This window comes from Aedes aegypti, chromosome 3, assembly GCF_002204515.2.
Source record: "Aedes aegypti strain LVP_AGWG chromosome 3, AaegL5.0 Primary Assembly, whole genome shotgun sequence".
Taxonomy (NCBI): domain Eukaryota; kingdom Metazoa; phylum Arthropoda; class Insecta; order Diptera; family Culicidae; genus Aedes; species Aedes aegypti.
Genome location: NC_035109.1, coordinates 242,520,793 through 242,536,449, shown reverse-complemented (window position 1 = coordinate 242,536,449; position 15,657 = coordinate 242,520,793). Strand labels below are relative to the sequence as shown.

Sequence of the window (15,657 nt, the reverse complement as noted above, 5' to 3'; positions counted from 1 at the left end):
ATAACAGAACAGTGCTGCATATGGTTCAAGTACAAAAACGCGTTTTTTGGTGCGTCGTTACTCATACATTACTCATTTTCTTTCCAAATATAAGCTAAATATGCTGTTTCGCTCAAGAAAAGTAAAGAAATTCTTTGACTGAATGGGTCAAGAAATTTCCTACAGAGAGCTACATTTGAAATGAAATTTCTAGGCATGAAATTTTCTTCTCAGCAGCGTACTGCAATCAAAGAAACGTGATTTTCTTGATCATTTCTTGGAAGAAATTTCCCACGCATCGAGATAGGCGATTACTTTTCTTGTCAGCAGCAAATCGGCCTATAAGCCTGGTTTTCTACTAACAAGAAAAGGAATCGCCTATCTCGATGCGTGGAAAACTTCTTCCGAGAAATGGTCCAGAAAATCACATTTTTCTGATCGCAGTACGCAGTTGAGAAGAGATGTCATTTCAAAGGGGGCTCTCTGTAGGAAATTTCTTGAGCCATTCAGTCAAGGAATTTCTTAACTTTTCTTGAGCGGAACAGCATACTTAGCTATACAGTTTAAATGTTTCGGAACTATTTGCGTTACAGTGAATTGGGTGGGATTGTGGATAGTATATTGACTATTTGGCTAACTGTGAACGTAAAATTTTGTCCGAGAAAATTGTTGATTTTTTATGGTTACATAACTTAACCGCCTATTACCCATCTAGGGGGTGCGAACTGGATATCAACAAGCAGCCTGGCTGCTGTCAAGCTAAAATTTTCATCAAAACAGGGCTGCCACATATACAGATTTATCTGTGTTACACAATTTTTTTTATTCTTACACAGAATCAATTTGTATGGAACACAGATTTTCTTTCAACAATTTCTGTATAGACACAGATATTTTTGTATGGGACACAGATTTTCTAACCTGGTAGATACAGATTTTCTATCAAATCATCTGGCAGCTCTGCATCAAAATGATCCGAGTATGGGGCTCTGCACTGTTTACTAATTTCATGGTAGAGTGAAAGAGAGAGGATGACTTTTGTGCAGAGCCCCATGCCTAGGAATGTGAAGCCATTACTTCGTCACGCTAGAAACTGGTACACACTTAATCGTAGGATTTCATTTCGGTAAAACTAAATGACGAATTCGGTCGGTAAAACATATTTTTACTGAAATCTCGTTCAATTTTGACAGATGAACGATATTGACAGATGCAAATTGACGAAAATCGGTAGTTTACCTAAATTACTGAGACTCGGTAATCTATTTTGCCACAACAATCAGCAAACAAATAATTTTACTGAATTTCGGCAAAGCACATCTGTCAAAACGAGAGCTGCAGAAGCCAACATGTGCTCGAAATATTTTGAGATGTTCTTCGAAAGAGCGCGCGGAAAGCGCCAATATGTAAGTATTCAGCGAATTTATTGTATTATGATGAATAACTGTGTCGAGTCAGCAATCGTCAAATCTATTCTTATTACATTTTTAGGGATATTCCTTGGAACTTCAACTCCCCACCATATGAGTGCAGCGAAAATGGTCGTGCTGCCTTTACATTTTGATGAAAAAGCAAAAACATTTTCTCAAATTGAAAAAAAGTGAGATATTTACAGCGATACTGGCTCAAACAATAATACATTAACATGAATAAATTTGTTTCATTATTAAAATTTATTTTTATCGTTTTCTTCTTATTATTCTTCCAATCAAGAAAACAATCATTTGCCTAATTTCAGCAATGGTGTGCTGAGATTTTCGGCAATGGATTACCGATATCTTCGTCAAAATTTGACAGCTGGGAAGATTTAACATTTTGCAGCGCGATCGGCACTTTGAACTTTTACCGAGATTTTTGCCGAAATCTCAGCTGTTGGGTTCTCGGCAAAAAAATTTGCCGGCCTCGGCGAAACGAATTAAGTGTGTAAGTTGCTTCATTGCTTTATCGTCCTTTTTGCATTAATTTAACTGTAAAAGTGCCCTTTTCCACTTTTAAACTACTTTAATGGTAGGCTTACGGCAATGCAGCTGCATTATATATCTCGCATACTCTGAGATAACGCCCTAAAAGCCATTGGTAGCTACGTGTGTAGCTCGTTGTTTCTGAGCAAATGAAAGAATAAGCATCCAAACCAACATCACGGGCAGGTAGATAATGATCCTTTCTTCCCCATAGCGTTGTGAAATAACATGAAAATCCATTCAAATGCTCAGAAACAATGAGCTACACACATGGTTACCAATGGCTTTTAGGGCGAGATCAGAAGTTATGCGAGATATATGCAATTATATAATGCTCCATGGTTACTTGGGAAGTCATGCGAGATTTGTGCTCTTGAAGATTTGGGGTGCGTAGCTTCGATTCACCTTCACCTTAACCCTAAGCATATCTTGCCATAGTTTTTTCACTGGGCAAGTGAGAGCTTATCGTTTTCTGTCAGTTTTTGGTTCGTCGTCGTCAGAAAAAAAGCGATACTCGCGGATGTTTATTTGTGATTGTTTGAAAAGTTGTTGGATTTGTGGTGTGAAGCGATAATATTCCTCAGCGTTGCTGACGCAAAACAGTTTTGGTACCGCTGGCCAAAAGTTCCCCAGAATCGACGAGCATTGTCCCATCCGCACGCCCATCCAATTGGTCGCTCTTCAGAATGGGTCCCACCAAGATGACACCGGAGGATCAGGCGTTCAACATAACGTTTGTGGGCGAGGTGAAAAAGCATCCGTGTCTGTTCGATAGCAACAGCACCGAGTACAAGCAGGCCCCGGTCCAGGACAAGGCTTGGATTGCCCTTTCGGCCAGCGTCGGCGAAAGTGTGGACATGTGCAAAAAGCGTTGGCGAAACTTGCGGTGTTGCATGACGCGGTACCTGAAATCGGTCCGGGACAATGTCGACAACAATTCCAGCTTGCGTCGGAAACCCTATTACCTGTACAATCACATGCAGTTCGTAATTCCGTACTTGAAGATGAAAGACGGCGAAACTACGGCGTACGAGTCGGAGGATTCGATCTGGATCAAGAACCACAATTCCGATGAAATTATGAAATCGGAAGAGATTGGCGAAGAAGTGGCCGAAGAGGAGGAGGAGGACGATCATGATATCGAATCGATTGATGTGCAGGATGAGGAGCACCACCAGCAGATCAAGCAGAGTATAATCCAGTCGATCAAGATACTTCCGATGAATCAGGAGAGCCAGGCGCAGGAAACGACCACCACGTACGAGATCATTGAAGCGACTCCCGCCAAACAGCCGCGCATCGAAGCTATCCATCAGGTAAGAGAGGTAAATGTAAGTTTGACGGCTCATCATCATTACTATGTTTTATGGGCAAACATGGAAGAAATTTCGTTGGGAGCTATTGTAAAAATTTCAGGCCAAATATACATTACCCACCTAGAGTAAGGAAACGCTTTACTGAGACAGTTCACTATTGAATTGATCTGATTAGTGCAAAATCATATTCTAGTAACTATTGCATAGTAGTTATCTCAATCTGTTTTTCTCAAGTTCGTCGAAATTCAATGGAGTTCTGGGGCTACCACGGAAAAGAGAGGATGTGTGTTCCCTTACCATTAGATTAGAATAGAGCATCAAGCGTTTAATTTTTAAAATTAAGCGATTTTAGATATTTTCTGATGCATAGAAAAGTAAAATACGTGTGTAACTTGTAACTTTTTATCTGTGAATTTCGATAACAATCAGGGAAATATTTTTTGAAGCAGTAGGGAAAGTGTACCAGTTATGGCCATAATGGTTCCCTATTTGGCCATATGCGAAATTCGGATAACTTTCAAATTTTTAATCTTTTTGAATGTTTTAACATCAAGATATATCCTAGGGTAGGTGTACCAGTTATGGCCATAGTGGTTCCCTATTTCGCCATACGTGATAATTTGAATGTCTCAACATTTTGAAAAGTTTTTTTGTGTTTTAGCAGTAAGATATAGGATATATCTTGATGTTAAAACATTCAAAAAGATTAAAAATTTGAAAGTTATCCGAATTTTGCATATGGCCAAATAGGGAACCACTATGGCCATAACTGGTACACCTACCCTAATCCTTGATAGAATATGTGCATGACAAAGGATTTTCGCGTCAAAATCCCCAAAAAAAATTCGGCTGCGCCGCTATCACAACGCTCCTTGAGCTGTTCAGTGATGATTTTGTCGGGTCTGAAATTTTATCGACTTCCATGATTTTAATCCTATGATATAAATATTTTAGAGATATAAATTTGATCAGTAATGGATTCACATATCTTCATGCACGATTTTTTTTTGAATTACCGTGTACGCACCTAACTTTGCGCAGCTCCAAACTTTGCGCATTTTTAAGAAGCATGACAAAATTATAATTAATCATTGATTTTTTTAACATTTCAGTTTCAGCAACATGTGCGTTTATGTGAAATAAGTATTTGACATACATTTGTTAACTAAGAAACCCTCGTTAATGTTGGTAAATAACCAAAAAACATTATCGTCATACGCATAAACGTCAACTTTCACACCGTCTTATAACAAGCGCTAAGGAGTGGCTTGCCAAAAATCAACATTTTTATAAACAAAACTGTGTTGTGAAAAGTATATTTGCGGTGTATTTTCAAAAAAAGGTAATATTCTAGTAATTCCATTTATTTTCTATATAACATGTCGAATTTTTATTTGAAAAAAGCGATGCGCAATGTTAGGACTCATTTTTTACATGAGGGTCTTAATTTTTTGCGCACTTCTAGCAATTTGGAATGGCACGTAAATACATGTACGTCCTTGCAAATGACAAAAGCTGTAGACCTTACCAGGAATGGTCACTCAATCTATAAGGCAGCGGTTATATGTAATATTCTTGAAAGTACCTTTTGTATGAAGCCGAAGGCAAGGTGTGCATTGAAAAATCTTGGAAAACCACTGTATAGACGCAGGAGACTTTTACTGTAAATTTAGATAATTGATAGCGCAAAGATTGGCTTCCCACTTGAAGGAAAATGATACAAGCTCCAGTTGTCTAGCAAAAAGCGTTCAATTATGGAATATCCGTACTGGCGACAAATCGATAAAAAATAATTAATCGCGAGAGATCAACGATACATCTCCCGAATTTATTGATGCTTTCCATGGATTCGATGAAACTTCAGTGGAAAGTAAGGGTCCGTTTATTAAGAGACAGCCCCTAAGCAACCTGCAGCTTGAAATACCAATGGACAAACGAGAAAACTCTCGATCATAGTTCGCCTGAGCTTTAGTTGAAGCACATCACTGCTAAAGACTCGTCAAGTTCATCTGGAAATCCTCCACTTCCAGCTGACGACATGTACAACAGAGAATATTGTCTTTAAAAAGCTTCTATATTGTGCGAAATCGAATCGTTCACGGCCATCAGCAGTGGATACGAGTATCGAACTTTGGTAGTTATTCAAAGAGATAGAACAAAATAAGAAAAACAAAAAATAAAAACAACAAGAAAATAAAAAAAAGTTTGAGAATTAAAAAAAAACAAGAGAATAAATTATACAAAGCAACGTACGATAACAAATGAGCATAATCTACGGCTGTAAACTATATTGCTCAGATTGTAATCTTGTGAATATATGTATAATAAAAAAATAAGAACAGAATAAATTACTATTCGTGGGCACTCTATGTTTGAGGGTATTGAATAAATTAAATTGAAATTCACGGAAAAAAACTCTTGATGAAACTCATATTAGTTGTAACCTTTTTATTTAATTCAAAACTAGTAAAAAGTAATATTATTTAGAGTAGACGAGCAATTTATGGCATGCGCAAAGTTAGGCACATCATGCGCAAAGTTAGGAACAATTCAGATTTTGTGCGCAATGTTAGGCACAAGGTATTGCATCACCTTTTGCATTTTTTTAATTTTTGATGAATCATTTTTATTTTTTTAAATCACGTGTTCTACTGAAGGGTTAAAAGCCTATCGATTGCAGAAGTTTGAATAAAAAGATGCATATTTTAGCCTTATTTGAAGCATAAATACGATGATAATTTCTTAACTGCGCAAAGTTTGGTGCGTACACGGTATTTGAAATTTAAAAAGTCGAAAATTGATTATGGGAAAGTAATCTGGAATTCAAACAACTTTCAATTTAAAATGTCGAAACGAACGATTTATAAATTTTGGGGCTGGTAGCAGGTCTCTTTTTAGAGGCTTGGTCTCTATTTTAATGCAAGTCTCTAAAAAGTATCTGTTTTTGGATGAAAAATCTCAAATGTCTTTATTTTTTTTTTAACTAAAATGAAGTATCTTTTTTTTCCTCCCCTTGGTTATGCGACCTTGCCGCGATGGGAGGGCATAATCCATTAGCCCATATGATGGAAACCAAAGGCGTAACCTGTAGTGGTGGTATCACATTTTGGCATTTTTGCTTAAAGCCGCGTCATAATTCATATGGCATAGACGCAATAATATCTCGGATGTGATACAACGGACATTCTGCGTCATTCATAGAATTGATGCCCATTTCAAATAATTTATCTATGGGATGGTACACAAATTATGTCACGCTAAATTTCAACTTTTTCGACCCCCCCTTTGTCACACTTTTTGTATGAGTCCTCCGAATATTTTGTAAGGTTTGTCACGCTTGGCTTGACCACCTCCACCCCCCCCCCCCCTTGGAGCGTGACGTAATTTGTGCATGACCCCTATTCGAAGTGGACATTATTACTATTGGTGACATTCAGTTTGCCTTTTACTAACCAGAATGATCCGTAGCCACTCTTACTATTAGCTAGCTAGATACATCGTTATCATATACGACGTAGGGAATATTACTCTGAAGAAAATGACTAGTAGATTCACTGAGTAGAAATAAGTGGCGACAATCTTATTTTAATATGGTTTTTACATTGCCATAATAAGAAACACCTCTTTTGTAACAGTGGTATAAACGGTTGTCCGACATTTCGCGGTAAACCATTCCGCGGTCAACCATTTCGCGGTGTACCATTTCGCGGTTTGTATCATTTTGCGGTTTACCGTCTTGCAGTTAGTACCATTTCGCGGTATGTCGTTTCGCGGTCTATACCATTTCGCGGTGTGGTTTTTCTTACGAGTTGCACTGAAAATTGTTGGCATTATCACTTATAATATTTTCATCGGTGATTTACCCTTCTTTTGAACACAGGCAGCCCCTCAAATTGCTCTGATAGGATAGATGAAACTTCTCGATCCAAACCGCGAAACAGTACATCGCGAAATGGTACTGACCGCGAATTGACATGCCGCCAAATGGTACTAACTGCGAAATGGTATACCGCGAAGTGGATTACCGCAAAATGTTATACAATCGGTATAAACAATCTAATTCCAGCTTCATTGTCGCTAAATTTACAAGTAGAAAGTAGGCTTTGTGAAGCATTGCATTTGCCACCGAAAAGTGAATCTTGTAGGAGATTGTAATAGAAGCCTAAGGTAACTTTACTCTTAAATATTCACTATAAAAATGACTATGGAAAGTAAGACGCTGAGATCGATCATTAGGGTACACTTGCTAGTTTCGAAAAATTGTTGTACAGACAAGGAAAGCGCCTCTTTTTCTTTAAGGATATATGAACGTAATGACCAATAAATACTTTTAACAACAAAAAATGAAATTAACTAGAACTCTTACTGAACAGCCTAATTTTGTTAAGATTTGACGACAATTCACATTTAAGACTCTAATCTTACGTAAAAGACAGGAGTAATCAGAATAGCACTTGAATGACAAATTATTCAAAACCATTTCGACTAGACAATGTGACACTACTACACTACTATTTCAAACAAATTCTGATGGAGCTGCTGATTTTCATAATGCTTCCTTTTCTCAGAAGCAAGGGAATATATGTACTTTTCATAAACTACCACGTCACAATACTAATATAAAAAGCAGTGTTCATGTGGGCGCCATTGCCTAGTCCGTCTGAGTATTGGTCTTGGTAGAGGGGAAACTTGGCAAAAGCCAGACCGAGGGTTCAGCCTTGACAAGTTAAGCTGTCAGGCAGCTCCAACTGAATACCATACAAAAAAAGATATTTTTTCCTTATCTTGCTTGCTGTGAAATCTGATTCAAAATTCTGCAGGCTCCAGAGAAACTTATCAACAAATTCTTCAATAATTTTATCTCAGATTTCTTGAGGAAAAGCTTCAGGATTTATCCAGAGATGTCATCTGGAAAATTTTCAGGGACTTCTATAGGGATCTCTCCAGAAATTCTTCTAGAGATTTCTCTTCCAATTCTTCCAGACATTATTCAAGCGATTTTTCAAAGAATATCTTGAGAAATTTCTCCAGTATTTGCTCTAAGAAATTCTCGAGCGCTTCAACGTTACTATCTACAGTAATTTACTTCGAATGTTTTTTTTCCAAACACTATCTTGAGAATTTCTCCAGATATTATACCACTAGTCATTCAAACGAAGTTTCCAGTTGCTACTCTAGGAGATCTTCCAAAGATTTTCGAATGTTCTTTTCCAAAAAAACTGGCAAAGGTTAGTTCTTTCAAAAAAAAATCAGAGATTTATTTTCCAACGAACCCGACAAGATTTTCTACTTCATTTCATTTACGGCAACTCCATAGAATTTCTCCAAAAAATCCTATCTTTTTTTCAAATCTTTTTTCTTTTCAAAGAATTTTTCAAATGCGACCCTGTGTTTTATAATTGAGTTCCTCTTGGGCAGCGTCCATTTATTACGTAACGCTAAATTTGGAAATTTTTGACCCCCTCCCCCCCTCCGTAACGCTTTTTGTATGAAGAATTTCAAATTTTTGTATGAGCCGTAACGCTTAAGCCTACTCTCCCCTCCCCCTAGAGCGTTACGTAATTTGTGGATGCCGCCTTGATTTTTTTTTCTGGGAATTTCTCCAGTATTTCATAAAACTAACAAAAGTATGTTTAAGGTTCCATACTTAGATAACACTGCAGCATTTTTCCATAAAACTCTCCTACAGTTAATTTAAGAAGTTCTTGCAGGAAAGCCCGACTAAGGGTACATAACAAAATTATATCAGCATATGTTATTATGTTATAAGTTTTTCTCGAACATAGGTTGTTACAAACTTGATGCAGGATGTTGTTAAAATAACTAAAATTATAACAAAAAGTATATGAGTAATAACATAAACATAACAAAATGTATTTTAATTTTATCAAAAACATATCAAACCAAGTTATAATGTTTGATACAAAGCACAGACAAACAGACGTAACACTTAGAACAAATCGCGATTAAAATCATAGTCGCGAGAACATGTACGCCCAATGCTAAAATGACTGTGTTTGGCCGATGAGCCAACAGGTGGCGGTAGCGTGTAAACGTCAAACACGAACAAAAACGATGCCAGCGCTGTGGGCGGTGGGTTGGCCACCTATCATAAATTTGAATCTACAGTTAAAAAGGTGGTCGATGGACATCGATGAGAGTGTGACGTCTGTTTGTCTGTGTACAAAGTATCAAAATTATAATACTGTTCGATAAACGATAATATTGTATATTATTGAAATGCATAACTATCTATTTATTTTGTTATAAAGTTGTTAAAAATGAACAAAAAAATATCTTAAAGGGAAATAAAACACATTATGTTATATTTCTGTTTTATTATGTTCTATGGATAACGGAGCCTAACAAAATTATATCATAATATGATATGCATATCATATTTTGATAAAATTTTATTATATTTTTGTTACAAGCCTCTAGTCGGGAGGCCTCAGAATATCATCCACTATTTGGATTGATTCGATTTTTCAATCATCATATCAATTTATCTAGAAACTCTTCTAAAATTTCCTCAATGGTCTATGAGTTCTTCTAGTAACCCTTATTCATTAAGAGTTATTTATGAACTTCCACATGTTTCATCAGAGGTAACGAATTATTTTGAACATTTTCTTAAATAAAAAAAGAATGGAGAAATGCCTGGTAAAAGTCCTGGAAGAATACTTGGACAAATCTTTAAAGACTTCCTTGAGGAATGTTAAAGAATTACTGTAGGAAAACCAGGTTGTAATCTTGAAATATGGCAAACAGTTTCTGTTCCGACGGTAGCTCAGGGAATTTGGGTTTTCTCCGGATTGGATTTAAATTGCACTGAAATGCGTGGATTGATTTTCAAGATAACTTTAACTTTATTAACTTCGATTTCTTCGCGAGAACATCACTTCACGAAGCCTGTTAGTGGACTGTTGCCTGTTCATTCATGCATTCCATTCAGTTCCTTCTTTTATCGACTGTTCTTTTCACCTCTTCGCACACGCTAGCAAGCTTTCAGTCTAGGCGCGCAAACAGTCTACACACGAAAAGCTCCTACATTAAAACTTGCTATCCTGCGGTGCGTCAAGTACAAGATTTTTCTCAAACAGTTTCAACACTAAATAGACCCGATTCTGCTTTTGCACGGATTTTTTTACACGGCCTTGCAAAAAAAAGTTTCCCTACTTTTTTTTACACCAAAACCTTATTTTTGCATACAACGTCGAGAAATAGTGTTGTTTTTTACACGGTTTTTGAAATTTTGAACTGAAAACAGAATCGTAAATCACTCACTCTCACCGCGTGTATAGTAAACATGAGATGGATGGATATGGGTTATGAAAAGGGTCTGCGTGATCTGTGGGGATTTGAATTCGAAACTAGTAACCATCTAAGTTATTGGGTCACAGAGTATGCTCGGTAGCTTAGTTGGTGAAGCGCTCGTCTAGCATACAAGAGTCTTGGGTTTGAATCATAGCCGAGCACGTGTTTTTTTTTTCATAATTTCACCCATAATTTGTCCATCTTTACCACGCGTAATGAGTTAATTAATTTAATAATCATGCGGATTGGATTACCGAACAGCTCAATATAAGTGTCAGTTTATATTAGAGTGTACTGCCTCTCTGTAGTAGTCATGTCGTCACTTGAGTGAGAACGACACGTTGATAGCCTTCCCACATCTTTACTCTTCCACAATACAGTTGTTGTGGAAGCGATGTAGGTACGATAGGCAAACAGTTTCAACACTAAATAAATCGCACTCGCTCGCTCCGCGTGTAGGAACATGAGATGGATGGATATTGGTTATGAAAGGGGTCCGCGTGGTCTGTAGGGATTTGAATTCTAAACTTGTAACCAACTCAGTTATTGGGTCACCAAGTGGCTCGGTAGCTTAGTTGGTAAAGCGCTCGTCTAGCATACAAGAGTCCTGGGTTCTTTTATACAACTTTGGCGACCTGTAGCTAAAAATTGTGACGTGCTGGGAAATTTCTGAGAACGGCATCAGATTCAGCAACCCCAAACCTACAAGAGACACATAATTTGATCCTTGAGAGACGCAAAAATTTCATTTTTGTTGCGCTGTGTAATTTATCCACCTTTAACACGCGTAATGAGTTAATTAATTTAATCTATTCATCTATCCCAACCTGAGGAAATCTTCTAAAATATCTAAATCTTTGGGCAAATACCTGAAATAATTGCTGATGAAATTCCTTAAGAAAACGATTGTAAAATGCTTGCAATATTATTTGGCGAAATCTTCTTCTTCTTGGCATTACGTCCTCACTGGGACAGAACCTGCTTCACAGCTTAGTGTTCTAATGAGCACTTCCACATTCATTTACTGAGACCTTTTTTTATTTAAACTTTATTAGTATCATTCCAAACATTACATTCATTTCTTATATCTAGGTGTTCTGTGCTAGACAACACTATTATCCTAATTTGGTAAAACAAATTTAAGATTTTAATCAAATTTTGTAAACAACATATTACATTTCATTTGCCGTAGCAGTTGGGGCCTTCCTTAGCCGAGTGGTTATAGTCCGCGGCTACTAAGCAAAGCCATGTTGAAGGTGTCTGGGTTCGATTCCCGGTCGTTCCAGAATCTTTTCGTAATGGAAATTTCCTTGACTTCCCTGGGCATAGAGTGTCATCGTACCTGTCACACGATATACGAATGCGAAAATGTCAACTTTGGCAAAGTAAGCTCTCAGTTAATAACTGTGGAAGTGCTCCTAAGAACACTAAGCTGAGAAGCAGGCTCTGTCCCAGTGGGGATGTAATGCCTAGAAGAAGAAGAAGTTCAGATTTATTGAGAGCTTTTTTGCCTTCCCTCCCTGATGACCGTAAGGGCATGGCCGTTGCCGTTCTTCTTCTTTCTGGCATTACGTCCCAACTGGGACAAAGCCTGCTTCTCAGATTACCTAGTGTTCTTATGAGCACTTCCACAGTTATTAACTGAGAGCTTTCTTTGCCGATCGACCATTTTTGCATGTGTACATCGTGTGGCAGGTACGAAGATACTCTATGCCCTGGGAATCGAGAAAATTTCCTTTACGAAAAGATCTTCGACTAGCGGGATTCGAACCCACGACCCTGAGCATGGTCATGCTGAATAGCTGCGCGTTTACCGCTACGGCTATCTGGGCCCTTGCCTGGGCCGTTGCCGTTATTGACTTTTAAATTTTGAGCTCTCGCTTTGTGCACATTGAGAATGGTAAAGCATATCCCAAGCCTCTTTTATCAAATCTCGGTGCAACGATTGTTCTGGTCAATCAGGCACATTTCTGTCCTCAGTAAATCTTAAATTACTCTAAAACGCGTACTTACTCACAAAACCTTTTTTCAAAAATCTCAACGGGGCAAACTCTTAAAGTCATTTTACAGAGTTCCTTCCATACAAAAGTTTGATTGTTATATTCTTAGCTAGGTTTTTGACAAAGTGAAATTTTAGGACACTTTAATACTGATGCACTTGAAAATTCTTTACTAGCACTGCCTTTCCTGTACGTTAAACAAAATGTCGGAGGTAGTGCTGTGTAGACCATTTATGTTTAACGTATAGGAAAGGCAGCGCTAGTAAAAAGCGGAAGACGCTATTCGGTTTAGTGTTGGAGGTATTATACAACAACCTTCTTCTTCTTCTTCTTTCTGGCGTTACGTCCCAACTGGGACAAAGCCTGCTTCTCAGATTAGTGTTCTTATGAGCACTTCCACAGTTATTAACTGAGAGCTTTCTTTGCCGATTGACCATTTTTGCATGTGTATATCGTGTGGCAGGTACGAAGATACTTTATGCCCTGGGAATCGAGAAAATTTCCTTTACGAAAAGATCCTCGACCAGCGGGATTCGAACCCACGACCCTCAGCATGGTCATGCTGAATAGCTGCGCGTTTACCGCTACGGCTATCTGGGCCCCACAACAACCTTAGAGTAACATCAATAGAAAATTTGGGTAGGCTCCTGCGGAAATTTCTTGTAGTAAAGTAGATTAGATTACTTGACCTATTGCTTTCGGAATAGTTCGATATTTTTTTCATACAATTTTTCAAAATTTCTCACGGATTTTATGAAGATGGCGATACATCTGAGCGAATTTTCAATGAAATATATGTTGATATATCTTGCGCAATTGCTGACATTGAAAGCAGTTTTTGAAATTCCTGAAAATGTTTGTATCATGAATCTTAGAGAGATATCTGGTGAAATTCCTAGAGAATTCTTTTAATCAGTTATTGACTTTTTTTGAAGGAGATGATTGTTTCTTAACGATCAACGCTCCGTCATCGTAATCATCGTCATCATTGAAACTTGAAAAGCAGTTTTTCTGTTCAAAACTAAAAAATATTCGATGAAAATGTGTTCACTGTGTTTCGGTTGGAGAATAGAATACAGTGAACACATTTTCCTGTAATTTTTTTCGATTATGAACGAAAAAACTGCTTCTGAAAATTCCGAAATCAATGACGGATCCTGCCCCCTTAAGGGGCCAACATAGCCGTAGCGATAAACGCGAAGCTATTCAGCATGACTAAGCAAGCTGAACGTGGGTCCAAATCCCGCCAGTCGATGACATACGCCACACGACATACGAATGCAAAAATGCTACCTAATTGGCAAATACAGCTCTCAGTTAATTAGAAGAATACCGAAAAACACTAAACTGAGTAGCATGCTCTGTTCCAGGTAGGACGTTAAGTCAGAAATTCAAAAAAAAAAAAATCTTGTAAATCCCTATCTAGGTGAGGATGGGATACAATATTTGGCCTATTTTCCATAGCATCCCATTAGACTTGATATCGATCAGTATATGTACTTAGGGTTCCATATTTCCATATCCATCTCATTAACATTCTTGTACAATACTGGGTCACCCTACTGATTGTTCATTTCTATACATACGCATCTGCATCAGATTACTCCCGCGTCTGCTGCGCAACATACTCAGCACCAGCCGACCCAGCACATAATCAAATCCAAGGACGTCAGCTACAAGAACTTTACCTACGCAACGGTAGCCGCGCCTCATCCTAGCGGAACCACCGTGTACACCTCGACGCCCACGATCACCGGCCAGTATACGCTCCAGCAGCAACAGACGCCCAGCCCTAGCTCCAGTACCTCGAACCTACATCGCCAGCAGAACCACTCGCCGCAGCAGGTCAACATGAGCGGGGCCACCGATGCGGACAATAACTTCTTCAAGAGTCTCATTCCCGACATCCAGTCGATGGACATGCACCAGAAGCGAAAGCTCAAGATCGGCATTCTGCGGTTGATCGATGAGATCCTTAGCACCTCGTAGATGTAACTCCCTGGAATGAAGCGGAATTGCATCCTCCGCTTATTGTGTAATTATCGTCGGCTAGACGTGGAGAGCGTTAGTTTTATGTAAGCTCATCTTCAGTTTCGTGCTCTGGTAGTATACAGATTGTAGGCCCTATTACATTGGCGCCAATTTTAATATTTCCTTTCATTGATCGGTTCACTGAAAGTCTAGTAGAATGTAGAATATTGGCAGATTCTAACGAAAACTTATCATTTCTTTGATGGAAAGAAGCATCTCGATCGATTATATCATCGTGTACAAGTGTAGTTTTAATTGATGTATGGTAAATAAAGTATTGACCTTAACAATAAAAAGTTTAAATGCTTATGGTAATTTTATTGTTCTTCGAAATTCATACACGGTATCGGTAGGAAGACCCCAATAGCCAGTCGTAGAGGTAAACGCGCAACTTCCTTCTTCCTTCTTCTGTCGGGTGTGAGGTACTGGAGTCCCATGACCGGAGCTCTTGTTGGCCAGAGACGCCATGGCTGTCGCCATTCTCGCTTCAGGGATTGAATCAGGGAAGTGAGTCCTCAGCATTTCACTCAGTGTTTCTGTGGGATCCACAGTGAGCGAACCGTCAGCGGTCTTTCGATAGAGTTTTATGAAGTCTGGCAGCTACGGGAGTCTTCTCAATGCTTTCACATATGAGGACCCATGATTTCCGCTTAGCTAGCCTTATTTCCTTGTTGTAGTCTGTCAGAGCCTTTCGGTATAGGCTCCAATCAGTAGAGCGTTTGGCACGGTTGAACTCCCTCCGTGCAGTTTTCCTTAGCTTTTCAAGATGGTTGTTCCACCAACATCTCTTTTCGACCTAACAGTTTTAGTCGGACAGCTTTCTTGATATGCATTAGGAATTTTGGTTTTTATAGAGTCAGAAGCCATTTCTAACTCTAGTACTGTTTTGATATTAGGATTAAGGGGACACGGGAGACCGTGTTATTTTCCCTATCTTTCGTCTCACTCTAACAATAATCATCAAAACTTTGTGGAAGCAAATCTCGAGTTTTAGTGAACCGATGAAACTGAAAATTTATCGGGTTGTGCACTACATATCTATATATCACATAT

General features: G+C 38.4%; 2 protein-coding genes across 3 annotated transcripts in view; both read left to right on the top strand.

Moving 5' to 3' along the window:
• LOC110679481 (transmembrane protein 42) overlaps positions 1 to 15,657 on the top strand; it is a 29,281-nt gene that overhangs the window by 1,262 nt on the left and 12,362 nt on the right. The window lies entirely within an intron of this gene.
• Positions 2,388 to 14,907, top strand: LOC5576404. 2 transcript variants are annotated; one of them, XM_021854181.1, is made up of 2 exons: positions 2,388 to 3,265; positions 14,173 to 14,907. In XM_021854181.1, the coding sequence occupies exons 1-2, from the start codon at positions 2,627 to 2,629 to the stop codon at positions 14,560 to 14,562; spliced, it is 1,029 nt and encodes a 342-aa protein (XP_021709873.1). In that variant the 5' UTR covers positions 2,388 to 2,626; the 3' UTR covers positions 14,563 to 14,907. The 2 variants fall into 2 exon arrangements, with proteins under 2 accessions (XP_021709873.1, XP_001662626.1); XM_001662576.2 differs by having other exon boundaries at positions 2,397 to 3,256.

What these genes read in the sequence shown, in the direction of transcription:
- LOC5576404 (XM_021854181.1), top strand. Translation starts at nt 2,627, where the DNA reads ATGGGTCCCACCAAGATGACACCGGAGGATCAGGCGTTCAACATAACG. An exon ending in CTATCCATCAGGTAAGAGAG is followed by an intron (nt 3,266 to 14,172) that starts GTAAATGTAAGT and finishes CATCTGCATCAG; the next exon opens with ATTACTCCCGCGTCTGCTGC.